Source organism: Saimiri boliviensis, chromosome 7, assembly GCF_048565385.1.
Source record: "Saimiri boliviensis isolate mSaiBol1 chromosome 7, mSaiBol1.pri, whole genome shotgun sequence".
NCBI classification, from domain to species: Eukaryota; Metazoa; Chordata; class Mammalia; order Primates; family Cebidae; genus Saimiri; species Saimiri boliviensis.
Window position 1 is genome coordinate 21,480,064 of NC_133455.1, and position 15,275 is coordinate 21,495,338.

A 15,275-nucleotide genomic window follows, 5' to 3' on the forward strand; every position below is an offset into this window, starting at 1 on the left:
ACTGGGAGACAACATGGAAACTCAGCTCACTGTGGATTAGGATCTCTAGCTGTGATATTACAGGTTCTCTAAAGAAAGACTTTATTAGCTGATACATCACTGTTTTAAATTTACATCATTCAAATATGCATGAGATAGCCCCAACCTGCCCCAGCTTTCTAAGGCCCAGCATTCTGCTGCCTGGGCTGTGCAGTCATGCCTAAGCCATCTGCCTGTGACACAGGCATACAGCAAGAGCAAGAGATGGAAACTGAGTCATGAAGAGCTGGCTCTTTCTGAGATGACGGAAGCAAAGATAGTTCAACTCAGTGCTCCTGTATCTTCACTGCCTGGGATAGCCAGGTGAGCCCGGTGGGGTAGGGGAGGGCTTTCCATGGTATCAGGGTCTTACCACCTCATCATGGCTACTTTACCTTGAGGTCTTCAATCAGTGGGGAGGGGCTCCACCTGGCTGCTGAGGTCTGGTGACTCTGTAGCTCGGTCTCTGCAGGGTACACATGCTGCTCCATGAAGTGCTTCAGCCGGTAATACAGCTCTCTGGCGGGTGAGGAGAGACCCTCTGGAGAGATAACCAAACCTCCCTTTGAGGTATGAACTGGGGAAGCTTCTGGAATGGAGCTGTAACTTCTGGTGCCTGTAGGAATCCACTGGGACTGGGTCCTGGCCCACGTGTGGAAGGACCTTGTTAACGGATTTTTGATGGGCATCTCTTTGAAAACCCGGAACCCTTCTTTGACTGCGAAATCCCACGCCAAGTTAGACACAAATTCGGTCAGCTTTCCAGTTTGTTCCGCATTTGCAGAGCTTGCTTGCCCTAAGCAGAATCAAAGAAAAACAGGGATTACTCCCACACAACCCATCATAGGGCTGTATGTAATGACATTTTCACCTCAGCAACTACTGTCATTTGCTGAGCACTTGCTAAGTACCAAGCACTTGCTAAGTACCGAACACTGTGCTAACAGCCACTGTAGCTCACTCAATTCCCAAAGCAATACAACTGCTTTCACCTGCACTTTGAGGCAAGAAAACTGAGTCTTAGAGAAGGAGGTGACTTGGGCCAGCTGGAAGTTAGGGGAGTGGGGTCCAGAATCCAAATCAGGTCAGCCTGCTCCCTGCTCTTGATCTCTGCTTTCCTAAAAGACGACATTTAATCAGTAACACCCCAGATCACCTCTGCTGTTGCCAGTGGGCTGTAAGAAGTCCTCCATCCTAGACCACCCTTTCTACAAAACTGATGACAGCAATGTCACAACTGACTAAAGGAAGAGCCAATTTCTAGACACTACTTTGTCTGGATCGAATCAACACCAACATCACTCAACTCACTATTTGGTTCTCACAGTGTCTCTTTCTTCTTTTAAAATGTGCATCAAGGCCGGGCGCGGTGGCTCAAGCCTGTAATCCCAGCACTTTGGGAGGCCGAGGCGGGTGGATCACGAGGTCGAAAGATCGAGACCATCCTGGTCAACATGGTGAAACCCCGTCTCTACTAAAAATACAAAAAAACTAGCTGGGCGTGGTGGTGCATGCCTGTAATCCCAGCTACTTAGGAGGCTGAGGCAGGAGAATTGCCTGAGCCCAGGAGGCGGAGGTTGCGGTGAGCCGAGATCGCGCCATTGCACTCCAGCCTGGGTAACAAGAGCGAAACTCCGTCTCAAAAAAAATAAAATAAAATAAAATAAAATAAAATAAAATAAAATGTGCATCAAGACTTTTTTTTTCTTTACAAAAATACTTTTCCCATTAAAAAAAAAAAAAAAAAAAAGATGGTCAAGTGCAGTGGCTCACACCTGTAATCCCAGCACTTCAGCAAGCCAAGGTGGGTGGATCACCTGAGGTCAGGAGTTCATGACCAGCCTGGCCAACATGGCAAAACTCCATCTCCACTAAAAATACAAAAATTAGCCGGATGTGGTGATATGTGCCTGAAATCTCAGCTACTCAGGAGGCTAAAGCAGGAGAATCACTTGAACCTGGGAGGCAGAGGCTGCAGTGAGCCAAGATTGTGCCATTGCACTCCAGCCTGGGTGACACACTAAGGCTCCCATCTCAAAAAAAAAAAAGGTATAGTGTACACACAACTCCTTAATGTAGAACTCTGCAAGTTTTAACAAACCTATAGTTGGGTAACCACCACTGCCATCAAGATATAGAATACTGTGGCCAGGTGCAATGGCTCATGCCTGTAATCCCAGAATTTTGGAGGCTATGGCAGGTGGATCACCTGAAATCAGGAGTTCAAGGCCAGCCTGGCCAACATGGTGAAAACCTGTCTCTATTAAAAATACAAAAATTAGCTAGGCATGGTACATGCCTGTAGCCCAGCTACTTGGGAGCCTGAGGCAGGGGAATCACTTGAACCGGAGAGGCGGAGGTTGCCTAAGCAACGGAGCGAGACTCCATCTCAAAAAAAAAAGAAGATACAAAATATTTCCATCACCTGCAAATTTCCACAGTGTCCTTTTGTACTTGACCCCTGCCTCCTGATCCCCAGCACCCACTCATCTCTGTTCCTATAGTCTATCTCTTCCAAGATGTCCCATAAATACATACATGACTCAGCATGTGGCCTTTTCAATATGGCCTCCATCACTCAGAGCTCTGTACCTGAGACACATCCAGGTTGTACACATCCATGTCTACAATGTCTCTTCACAGTGGACTTTTTCATAGCCACTCTCCTGGATTACTTCTAGCACTTCCATGTGCCCAAAAGACTAATGCCCAATAAATGGATCTTACACAGGCCTAGTTTTCTTCTGGCTCCTGCCATAGTCAATCGATAGTTCTCAAGAGACAGCCATTTTATTTACTTATTTATTTATTTTAAGACAGAGTCTCGCTCTGTCACCCAGGCTGGAGTGCAATGGCTCAATCGTGGCTCGCTACAACTTTCACCTCCCGGGCTCAAGCAATTCTCTGCCAAGCCTCCCAAGTAGCTGGGATTCAGGCACCTGCCACTATGCCCAGCTAATTTTTGTATTTTTAGTAGAGATAGGGTTTCACCATCTTGGCCCAGGCTGGTCTTCAACTCCTGACCTTGTGATCTACCTGCCTCAGCCTCCCAAAGTGCTGGGATTCAGGCATGAGCCAGAGAGTCCAGCTGCCATTTTCTTTTTTTAAAGATTTTATTTTAGGCCGGGTGTGTTGGCTCACACCTGTAACCCCAGCACTTCAGAAGGCTGAGGCGGGTGGATTGCTAAAGGTTAGGAGTTCAAGACCAGCCTGGCCAATATGGTAAAACCCCTTCTCTACTAAAAATACAAAAATTAGCAAGGTGTGGTGATGCATGCCTGTAATCCTAGCTACTGGGGAGGCTGAGGCAGGAGAATCACTTGAACCCAAGGGGTGGAGGCTGCAGTGAGCTCAGATCATGCCATTGCACTCCAGCCTGGGTGACAAAAGCAACACTCTGTTTCAAAAAAATAAATTATTTATTTTTAAATAGAAATGGGGCCTTACTATGTTGCCCAGACTGGTCTGGAACTCCTGGCCTCAAACAATCCTCCTGTCTCAGTCTACCAAACTGCTGGGATTATAGGCAAGAGCCACCATGCCCAGCTGAGAGAGCCATTTTCATGCAGCTTTGGTGTTAAAGATGGTTTAAACTATTCCTTACAGAGTTAGAAACCAAATTCTTTGCTATCTAGCAGAGAGGTAGCTCACTGGACCTCAACAGGTCTCTACTGAGCACCTTCTGGGTATTAGGTATAAACCTAACCCAGCGAAGTCAGTCGGGAACCAAATAGCCCCTTCCCTGCAGACACACAGTAGGGGCTGAGGAGTATAAGGGGCTGCATTTTCCCCTTATTCCTCAGACTGCACACGGCACAATGAAAGATGCTCCCCTTACATTCCTTATTATTCATAAGGATTTTCTTCTAACACAGTTAAGAGGTGTATTCTTAATTTTCTTCTATTCAGTTGGCTCACACTCTGAGACTGCTGCCTTGTCTATGAAAAAGTCACTTGTATGAGCTTGGGTTGATTTAAAGCTATTGCTTCTGGCATATTTTCCAAATGTAGTTCCAGCAGAAGAGACCACATCACTGGCATCTACTTAAGTTGCAGTTATAAGCACTTTACAGAATTTCAGTGGCCATCTACCAGAAATCTCATTCCTGTACCCATTTATTAAGGAAGGAGAAGGACACACGGGCTGGGCAGGTACAGACTAAATCTTCTGCTCACTGGGCTCTGGTCTTTCTCATCTTCCTCCCAATCTAATGCTGATCTGAGGTCTCTTGTAAATGACACCATAGAGAGAATGCCATGGAAAAAGAGACCTATTCTAAGCTCCACTTTTCCAGGGCAGTACCAAATATCTCAACTGTTCAAATAAAAAAAATTTAAAGCTAACTGTAGAAGACAAATGTACAGAAGTAATATTTATGTTCACATAGTTGGGTTTTTCCCCCTTCATTGTATATTTTTATATTATTCTTTCAAAAAAATGGATTTTGTTGTTTTTACGTGAGAAAATGAAGTCATTTCCTCAGTGTATCTGGCGGACTCCCCAGAGGGAGTGAAAAGAGTGCACAGTAAGATCAGAGGAATAAAGGCCTGAACAAATAAGACCTTTTTCTGTCTGGTGGCAAACAGATGGGATGTTTTAGCTCTGAGCCGAGAAGCTAGAACCCACGATGATAGCTCGTGGGATCTTAGAAACATGTCAGAGGGCTTCCTGAGAGGTAGGCTGAGGACACTCAGTGTGGAGATTCTACAATGGGCAAAGTCTATTAAGTTTTTCACAGGGCACTGGAGCAGAGCAGGGAGAGAACTCGGCAACCCACCAGGAAATGTCAGAGGCGACCAGGCCTATTCATCACCATAAAGATTTAGCAGCCATTCTGCTTAAGTAAATATTTCTGGTTAGTGTTTATTGCAAAACCGTAACAAAAATGGGAAATGGTGGCTTACAGCTGATACCATATTTTCTCAAAAGAGGAACATGTTGTTTCCAGAAATTCCTGCCTCCTGCAACTCCTGCTTATCAGACCAGGTATAGTTAAACTAGAAATTCTCCAGGCACTGGTTTTTTCTCCAGTTTTCCTCATGACTTTTTATCTCCAGGACCACCTAGCACAGTGCTGGCTGTCAGTAGAAACTCAGATGCTTGGGAATCAATGATCAATTCCCCTACTGCAACTGCTTGTCTCAGAAGAATCTAGCAACCTGGCTGAGATCATAGGCTGCCATTGTCGCTGACCGCAAAGCTAAACCCTTCCTCAGCACTAGCAAAACCCAAAACCCATGAGTTCCTTTCTCCTTGCCTTTTGTTTTTAAGGTTTCCTTTGGGAAAATTTCTTTTCTTTTTTGAAACGGAGTCTTGCTCTGTCGCCCAGACTGCAGTAAAGTGGCACAATGTCTGCTCACTACAACCTCTGCCTCCCAGGTTCAAACAATTCTCCTGCCTCAGCCTCCAGAGTAGCTGGGATTACAGGCACCTGCTACCATGCCTGGCTTTTTTGTATTTTTAGTAGAGAAGGGATTTCAACATGTTGGCCAGGCTGGTCTCAAACTCCTGACCTCAGGTGATCCACCAGCCTTGGCCTCCCAAAGTGCTGAGATTACAGGTGTGAGCCATTGCACCTAGCCTCCTTTTGGAAATTTTCAAAGACACACAGGAGTAGAGAGGAGAGAATAATGAGCCTGTGGGTTCTACTGCTCGCCTTCCACAATGATCGACACCAGCCCAGGCTTGTTTCATTCCCTTCCATCTCCGCTCCCACTGTCCTGGAATTTTTGGAGTAAATCTCAAATATCTCATCTAGGATTCTTTCAGAACTCTAAAGACAAACATTTTTTAAAAACCCACAATACTATTATGACCTTTAAAAAATCATTAACTGTAACTTCATATCATCGACTATCCACTCAGAATTCAAGTTTTACTGACAATCATCAAAATTTTTTCAAAATAATTTGTTCAAGCAAGGATCCAAATAAGGTCCCAACACTGTAACTGGCTGGTGTATCTTTTAAGTCGCTCTCTGTCCCTTTTTTGAGACGGAGTCTCACTTTGTTACTCAGGCTGGAGTGCAGTGGCACAATCGTGGCTCGTCACAACCTCTGCCTCCCAAATTCAAGCAATTCTCCTACCTTAGCCTCTTGAGTAGCTGGGATTACAGATGCCTGCCACAAGGCCCCAGCTAATTTTTATACTCTTAGTAGGGACGGGGTTTCCCCAGATTGGTCAGGCTGGTCTTGAACTCCTGATCTCAGATGATTCGCCTGCCTCAGCCTCCCACAGTGCCGGGATTACAGGTGTGAGCCAATGCACCAAGCCTGATGTATCTTTTAAGTCTCTCTCAATCTACAGCTTCCTTTTTCATCCTTTCCTCCCCTTGAAATGTACGTGTTTGAAGAAACTCAATTGTTTGCCCTGTGATGTTTTCCAGAATCTGGATTTCATGAGTGGCTGTGCCCAGGGTGCTGCTGAAGATGCCCATCCGAAACCTGTGTTTCCTATGAGCTGGCAGCTAGCACTAGAGGCCTGGGCAGAGTTGGCGTGACTTTTGAGGGAAACATCAGAAGGTATGGAATGTCCGGCTGTCTCTGTCTCTCTTAGTGGTGTTGGCTTTCATTGAAGCTTACTGCCCATATACATTAATGCATTAGGAGTTGCAAACTGGTGATAAACAAATTCTATATTACTCTGTCCAGGATACTTCTCTAGAAAGAAATGTTCCCACATCGATTATTTGGATAGCCTGAGATATGATCTGTACAGGAAAGACAGGACAAATGCCTGATTCCCCCAACAACTCTATTTACCAATTTTCAGAATAAGTTGTTTCCCTGGCATTCTCTGAGGTCATCAATGAGACTTTGTCTCTTTGTTTTTGTATCACTACTCATGGACTTATTTATTTATTTAATTTTTATTTTTCAAGGGACAATGTCTTGCTCAGTCACCCAGGCTGCAGTGCGCTGGTGTGATCCCAGCTCACTGAAACCTCTGCCTCCTAGATTCAAGTGACTCTCCTGCCTCAGCCTCCTGAGTAGCTGGGATTACAGGCGTCTGCCACCATACCTGGCTAATTTTTGTATTTTTAGTAGGATGGGGTTTCACCATATTGGCCAGGCTGAGATTGAACCCCGATCTCAAATGATCTGCTCACCTTGGCCTCCCAAAGTGCTGGGATTACAGGCATGATCCACTGTGCCCTGCTACTACTCATGGATTTAAACATAACTGATAAGTTTCATCCATTTCAGCTATCATCCTTGGTGATGCCCAAAGTTTCCTATTGTTAGCAAGTAGGAGCCTGTTCAAGTTGGCTCCCAAGTCTTTTTTTTATTTTTGAGACAGAGTCTTATTCTTGTCATCCAGGCTGGAGTGCAATGGTACAATCTCAGCTCACTGCAACCTTCACCTCCCAGGTTCAAGTGATTCTCCTGCTGCAGTCTCCCAAATAGCTGAGATTACAAGCACCTGCCACCATGCCTGGCTAATTTTTATATTTTTAGGAGAGATGCAGTTTCACCATGTTAGACAGGCTGGTCTCGAAATCCTGACCTCAGGTGATCCATCTTCCTTGGCCTCCCAAAGTGCTGGGATTACATGTATGAACCATAGAGCTGGGCCAGCTCCCAAGTCTTTAGGTAAAACCCTTGTGGTCTTTGACAACTTCCTTGCTCACTGGTATGTATGACAAGATGTTCCATGTTCATCTTGTAGATATCACACCAACCATGCTTGAAATCAGGCACTTCTCCAAAAAGTCCTGGTTCCTCTTAATGGGAATGGAATTTAGGGAACACAATGTAGGCACTGGGAGTGCTTAATGCTACTGGGTTAGTCACTGTGTCTAGATCTTTTTGGTATAATAGATTCTATCTGTTTTCTTTCTACTTGGCTTCCTTTCTACACAGAAAGCAAACTTTAACCTACCTTTTTATGTTCTTAATCTAGGATATAGATTATTTCATTTTCTACCCTATAAAATTGAGAATTAGAACTAATGACAGTGGTTCATCCACACACACATATGCGGTACATGTGTACATATGCTCAACCAACCAACAGTTCTGAGTAACAGTACTTAACCTTTCTTCTCAAAATATCCAACTTACAAGGAACTGTCTAGAATTTTCAGCTAGTTTAATAAAACATTTCCCCATGTATGTCACAGTAGCATCAAAGGAAACACAATAATCTTTTTTTCTCCTTCAGCAATCCTATTACAGGGCAATTTGGCAACATCTGCAAAAAATTTAAATGCACGTACTTTTAACCCAGCAATTCTAATTCTGGAAATGTGTCTTTCAGATATATTCACAGATATAAGAGAAAGGATGTTCACCAACTAACCACTGTTTACAAACAATCACTGTTTTGTAATCACTGTTTGCGACTGCAAAAAAATCTGCAAACTACCTAAATATATATCAATAGGGGAACTGATTAAATAAATTATAGTATATGCACATAATGGAATGTACTACAGAAATAAAAATGCAAGTAACACTGGTGAAAAATGAAAAAATAATTTACAAAAAGAAATCAAAAAGAATAATGTAGATCTGTCCAGACTCACATGGAAAGATCTCTGTGAAATACTGTTAACTGAATAAGCAAGAAGGTCAGGCATGGTGGCTCATGCCTGTAACCCCTGCACTTTGGGAGGCCGAGGGGGAGTGGATCACTTGAGGCCAGGAGTTCAAGACCACCATTGACCAATATAGCAAAACCCCATCTCTACTGAAAACAAAAAAAAATTAGCTGGGCATGGTGGCCTGTGCCTGCAATCCAAGCTTCTTGGGAGGCTGAGGCACGAGAATTGCTTGGGCCTGTGAGGTAGAGGTTGCAGTGAGCTGAGATTGCACCATTGCACTCAGGCCTAGGCAACAAAGTGAGACTCTGTCTCAAAAAAAAAAAAAAAAAAAAAAGAAAACACAAAACAAGAAATTTGCCTGATACAGTTGTTAAATATGGAAATGGGCACATATGTATTTCATAGAAATTCTTAAGCATGCAAAATTAAAAATCAAAGTTCTGAAAAACACATAGATAATCACATTTGTGTAAAAGTAGAAGAGAGAGAAGATACACAAACAGAAAAATTGGAGGGCCCAAGAAACTCTTAACAAGTAACATTTATCTTTGAAGAATGGTGTTGAAAAGGATGAAACAAAATTTTATATAATTCTGTATGACCAAATTTTGATCATATGCATGTATGCTTTAACTTGAAAAAAGTCTTTGTGCATTACTTTAATAATTAAAAAAAAACAAGTTTGGGCCAGGTGCAGTGGCTCACGCCTGTAATCCCAGCACTTTGGGAGGCCAAGGCGGGCAGATCACGAGGTCAAGAGATCAAGACCATCCTGGCCAACATGGTGAAACCCTGTCTCTACCAAAAATATAAAAATTAGCTGGGTGTGGTGGCACACGCTTGTAGTCTCAGCTACTCGGGAGGCTGAGGCAAGAGAATTGCTTGAACCCAGGAGGTGGAGGTTGCAGGGAGCCAAGGTCACAACTGCACTCCAACGTGGTGACAGAGTGAGATTTCATCTCAAAAAAAAAAGCAAGTTTAAATATTGTAAAGAGACTGGGCATGGTGGCTCACACCTGTAATCCCAGTGCTTTGGGAGGCCGAGGAGGACGGATCACTTGAGGCCCGGAGTTCAAGACCAGCTTGGCAAACATGGTGAAACTTCATCTCCACTAAAAATACAAAAAAAAACCACAAAAACTAGCCAGGTGTAATGGTGTAGGCCTGTAGTCCCAGCTACTTGGGAAGCTGAGGCAGGAGACTGCTTGAACCTAGGAGGTAGAGATTGCAGTGAGCCAAGATTGCACTATTGCACTCCAGCCTGAGCGACAGAGCATGACCCTGTCTCAAAAACAAGTAATAAATAACTAAATATTGCAAAGAAAATATGTGACAAATGGTTGAAATAACTGAATCTCAGAGAATCCTGGCCAAACAGGTCTCTCCAATGCCTCTGTGGCCCCCGAGAGGGCTTCCAGGTGGACTCACGGTCCTCGCTGTGACCTCACCCCCACAGCAGCTCTTTAGGGTGGCTATCCCATTACCTGTGAGTGACCGCTTGTAGACTCCCTGTAGAATTGCGGCCAGGCGGAAAAAGGAGAAAGCCATATAGAAGTTCCAGCTCTCGGTGGGAGGGAGTCCCATTTGGAGGCAGTACATCCTGAAATACTCCTCTGCAGTAGGGATTCCCAGCTGTGTCAAGTCACAGTCATTAAAACCTGGGAGAAAGATAGAGCCATTCATGGGTAGTCAGTGATACAACACTCCCCTGAGACTGGCAAGTATTTAAATTCTGAAAATCGCTATGTCTGTTGGAAATTAGTTTCACAACTAGTTTCAGGGATTAGGTTATTCCTGCATTGGCTCTTCCTCCCTTAGATGGCTGGGGATGCAGGCATGAAGTCATTATTCACAAATTGGCTCTTACAGGTTTCAGACTCAATTGGCTAATAAAAGAAGGAATGGGAACTTCCAGTTTTATCTGGACCACAGTTAAGGGTGGATGCATGTTATCTTCAACCAGTCATTTGATAAAAAATGACATTGAAAGAGCAATCTCAGCCTGGGCACAGTGGCTCACGATTGTAATACCAGCACTTTGGGAAGCTGAGGTAGAAGGATGACCTGAGGTCAGTAGTTTAAGACCGACCTGATCAATATGATGAAACCCTGTCTCTACTAAAAATACAAAAATTGGCTGGGCGTGGTGGCTCACATCTGTAATCTCAGCACTGTGGAAGGCTGAGGTGGGTGGATCATGAGGTTAGGAGTTCAAAACCAGCCTGACCAACATGGTGAAACCCCGTCTCTACCAAAAAAAAAAAAAAAAAAAAATTAGCCAGGTGTAATGGCACATGCCTGTAATCCCAGCTACTCAAGAGGCTGAGGCAGGAGAATCGCTTGAACCCAGGAGGCAGAAATTGCAGTGAGCTGAGATCACAAGACTGCATTCCAGCCTGGGCGACAGAGTGAGACTCCATCTCAAAAAAAACAAAAAACAAAAAACAAAAAACAAAAAAAATGCCTGATGGCATGCACCTGTAATCCCAGCTACTTGGGAGGCTAAGATAGGAGAATCGCATGAACCTGGGAGGCAAAGGTTGCAGTGAGCTGAGATTACGCCACTGCACTCCAGCCTCGGTGACAGAACAAGAGACTTCATCTCAAAAACAACTTCCTTGCTTGCTGGTATGACAAGATGTCATTTAAAAAAAAAAAAAGAAAGAAAGCCATCTCAGCTAGGCACAGTTGCTCATGCCTGTAATCTCAGCACTTTGGAAGGCCAAGGCAGGATGACCATTTAAGCCCAGGAGTTCAAGACCAGCTTGGGCAACACAGTGACTATTCTTTTTAACCTCTATTTTTTTGTGGTTTAGTTTTTTTTGAGACAGAGTTTCACTCTGTCACCCAGGCTAGAGTGCAATGGTGAAGTCCTGGCTCACTGCAACCTCCACCTCTCGGGTTCAAGCAATTCTTCTGCCTCAGCCTTCCGAGTAGCTTGGATTACAGGCATGTGCCACTACACCTGGCTAATTTTTGTATTTTTAGTAGAGATGGGGTTTCACTATGTTGGCCAGACTAGTCTTGAACTCCTGACCTCATGATCCACCCTTCCTGACTTCCCAAAGTGTGGGGATTACAGGTGTGAGCCACCATTCCCGGCCTTAAAAAATATTCAAAGCATAAAAAAAATTTTTTTGGCTGGGTGTGATGGCTCATGCCTGTAATCTCAGCACTTTGGCAGGCTGAGTCAAGTGCATTATTTGAGGTTGGAGTTCGAGACCAGCCTTGCCAACATGGTGTAACACCATCTCTATGCAAAATACAAAAAGAATTAGCTGGGCATGATGGTAGATGTCTGTAATTCCAGCTACTCAGGAGGCTGAGGCAGAAGGATCGCTTGAACCCAGAAGGCAGAGGCTGCAGTGAGCTGAGACCACACCAATGCACTCCAGCCTGGGTGACAGAGCGAGGCTCCATCTCAAAAATAAATGAACAAATCAACAAATAAATATAAAAATTAAAAAAAAATCTCACCAAATTATGAAAATAATTATACCAAATCAAACCATTTCACTTATTTGCTCCATTTGTGACATTTTCACGATTTAGAAGCATGTAATATATTCCATTCCTAGAAATTAATCTTAGGATTATACCTTATATATAGGCAAAGATATTACTACAAAGATGTTCACTGCCTTTTTTCATGGGCATGGGGGAGGTAGTATTAAAAAACTGAAACAAAAAAAATTGGAAACAAATTAAATATCTAAATAGGAATTAAACCAAATGTCTTCCCTTAATTCTATACAATTCTATGCTCTCATTAAAAATTATGCTGTAGCCGGGCATGGTGACTCATGCCTGTAATCCCAGCACTTTGGGAGGCTGAGGTGGGCGGATCACAAGGTCAAGAGATCGAGACCATCCTGATCAACATGGTGAAACCCCGTCTCTACTAAAAAATACAAAAATTAGCTGGGCGTGGCGGCACACGCCTGTAGTCCCAGCTACTCGGGAGGCTGAGGCAGGAGAATTGGCTGAACCCAGGAGGCAGAGATTACAGTGAGCCGAGATTGCACCACTATACTCCAGCCCTGTGCCTGGTGAGAGTGAGACTCTATCTCAAAAAAAAAAAAAAATTAGGCTGAAATAGTTAAAAGAAATATTTAGAAGAAATATTTAATGTCATGAGAACATGTCCACAGTATACAATGAAGTGAAAAAAAGCATGTCATTAGATCATGTCCCATTTTTGTATTAGGAAATGTACATATACACACAAAAGATGACAGGGCCGAATACTGAAATGTCAGCAAATGGTTATCTCTGGGACTACTAATGATTTTAACTGTTTTGTTGTTGCTATCTGTTGGCTCTAGTATTTTTTATAATAAATGTGTCTTTAATTTAAAACCCTAAATAGAAGTTAGCTATGTAAAAGCATAAGAGGTGCCTATACAGGCATCCTTTTCACTTAACACACATACTATATTCACTTCCCTGAATATGTGACAGGAGCGCATTCCAATTATGTTTCCCACCAGAACCACCAGGACCTCACTTTCACTCCCCAGCCCAATCACAGACTACTTCAGCCAAGTTTGCTCTCAAATGCTTTCAGAACTGGTGTGTTCCCCAACTATCATCCAGCAGCAGTTCCTACCTCTCAGCATGGGAAAACTGGATGGGAGGTAGTGGGCCAGGCAGCTGTAGGCTACATCCGCAAGGGGGTCACCCAAGGTAGAAAGTTCCCAGTCAAGGACAGCAAGCACCTCCAGCTTTTCTGAATGAAACAGCAGGTTGTCGAGCCTGAAAAGCCCCAAGAGGAATGGAGACAGCACTAAGAAAACTGAGGAGTAGAGTGGATTCCGTGTGCTTTGTTTATCTGTTCAAGTTCGCTCCCCAACCTCCAATCTCCTCTGTGCCTAGGGAGCGGGGAACCTGAGCTCCAGGCGCTGTGTCCTCCAAGGACTCCCTTGCTCTCTGGCTTCCAGCTGGACTCAGACAATCAGAAGCAGGAGATGGGAAGCAGCCTGTATATTTCCCCAGGTCCTTCTCTGCAGCCCTTCCCACAGAGCTACCCTCTCTGGGTTCAGGGAATTACTCCCTCCCTGTGATGGTTTTAAAACAGATCTGTAACCCTTGGACATTCCTTCCACAAAAGGTAGAGTCTAATGCTTGGCCCAGTGAAGCATCTCACTTCTAACAAATACAAGGCAGGTGGATGTGATGCTGAGGGACTTCTGAGACTACTAGGTCAGAAAACATGATAGTTTCTGCCCAGCCCACTGTCTCTTGAAACAAACTATTCTGGAGCCCTGATCCCCCAGGTAAGAAGCGCAGGGCTGAGTGCAGTGGCTCATGCCTATAATCCCCACATTTTGGGAGGACAAGGTGGGAGAACTGCTTAAATTCAGGAGTTCAAGACCACCCCGGGCAACACAGCAAGATCCTATCTCTACAAAAAAATTTTTTTAATTAGCTGAGCACGGTAGCGCACACTTGTAGTTCCAGCTACTTGGAAGGCTAAGGTGGGAGTATCATTGAGCCCATGAGTTGGAGGCTGCAGTCAGCTATGTTCCAGTCTATGAATAGCCACTGCACTCCAGCCTGGGAGACAGTGAGAGATCCTGTCTCAAAAGAAAAGTCCAGTTACCCAGAAGCTGCCGTGCTGGAGAGACCATGTGGGAACCATAAAGAGAGAGAAAGAAAGGCCTGAGGAGGCCAGTTGTTCATGTCTTCTCTGCTCAGGACCGGCATACCAGCAAGTGATTCAGCCCCAGCCCGACAGCTGCCCCACTTTGAAATAAGCTGTCCTGTCCCCAGACTGCAAAGATTCATGAGCAAAATGACTGCTCTCATTGTTGATAGCCACTCAGTTCTGACAGAGTTTGTTGTAGAGTAGTAATAACCACAGCACATGCTCGTCCCGTCAGACCCAGTGCTAGGGCTGACTCCTCACTGTTACACTGACCCTGGGACTCCACGTTGTTCTTGAGCAGTTCCTGTAAACCACACCACAACCTTGTACTGAACTCTCCCCAAAGAGCCTCTTTCATGCCTTCTGTTTCCTGCCAGGGCTGTCTGTAAAGCATGCTATATTTAAAAGAAAAAGTAAGTATCAAGCATGCAGAAAAATACAGAGAATAACATGATGACAAAATTCACGTGTCCATCTTTCAGATTTAACAGATGTTATATCTGCTTTTTTGTTAATATTTGCTTCAGATTTTTAAAAAAATAACAGATTTACTGCTTTCCTGAAGTTGGTATATATCAGTCTCAGACATTTCTATATTTCTCTTATCTATACCTGTACCTATATACCACAGATAGTATTCTTTCAATTATTTTTTAAATTTTCATAAATGATATATTGCCCTTTAGAAACTTACTTTTTTCTACTTAGCATTATCTGTTTGAGATTTATTACTTAAGTATAGCAAATTGGTTTATTTTTCCCACTAAATAGAATTCCAATGTATGATCAAACCATATTTCTTTGCCTGAGTCCCTTGGTGCACAGCTGCAGCAGATGCTTCTTTTTTTTGAGACGGAGTTTTGCTCTTGTTGCCCAGGCTGCTGGAGTGCAGTGTCGCGATCTCGGCTCACTGCAACCTCTGCCTCCCAGGTTCAAGCAATTCTCAGCTTTAGCCTCTCAAGTACCTGGGATTACAGGTGCCTGCCACCATGCCCAACTAATTTTTATATTTTTAGTAAAGACAGGGTTGCACCATGTTGGCCAAGCTGGTCTCGAACTCCTGG

General features: G+C 44.0%; 1 protein-coding gene across 2 annotated transcripts in view; it reads right to left on the reverse strand.

The window, feature by feature from the left end:
- ACAD10 (acyl-CoA dehydrogenase family member 10) overlaps window positions 1-15,275 on the reverse strand; it is a 73,382-nt gene that overhangs the window by 11,482 nt on the left and 46,625 nt on the right. For both annotated transcript variants that reach the window (XM_074402224.1, XM_039471586.2), the window contains exons 11-13: window positions 13,174-13,319; window positions 10,049-10,222; window positions 414-814 (exon numbers count right to left, since the gene is read on the reverse strand). In XM_074402224.1, the coding sequence (XP_074258325.1) occupies window positions 414-814; window positions 10,049-10,222; window positions 13,174-13,319 (721 nt within the window). The remainder of the gene's footprint in view (window positions 1-413; window positions 815-10,048; window positions 10,223-13,173; window positions 13,320-15,275) is intronic.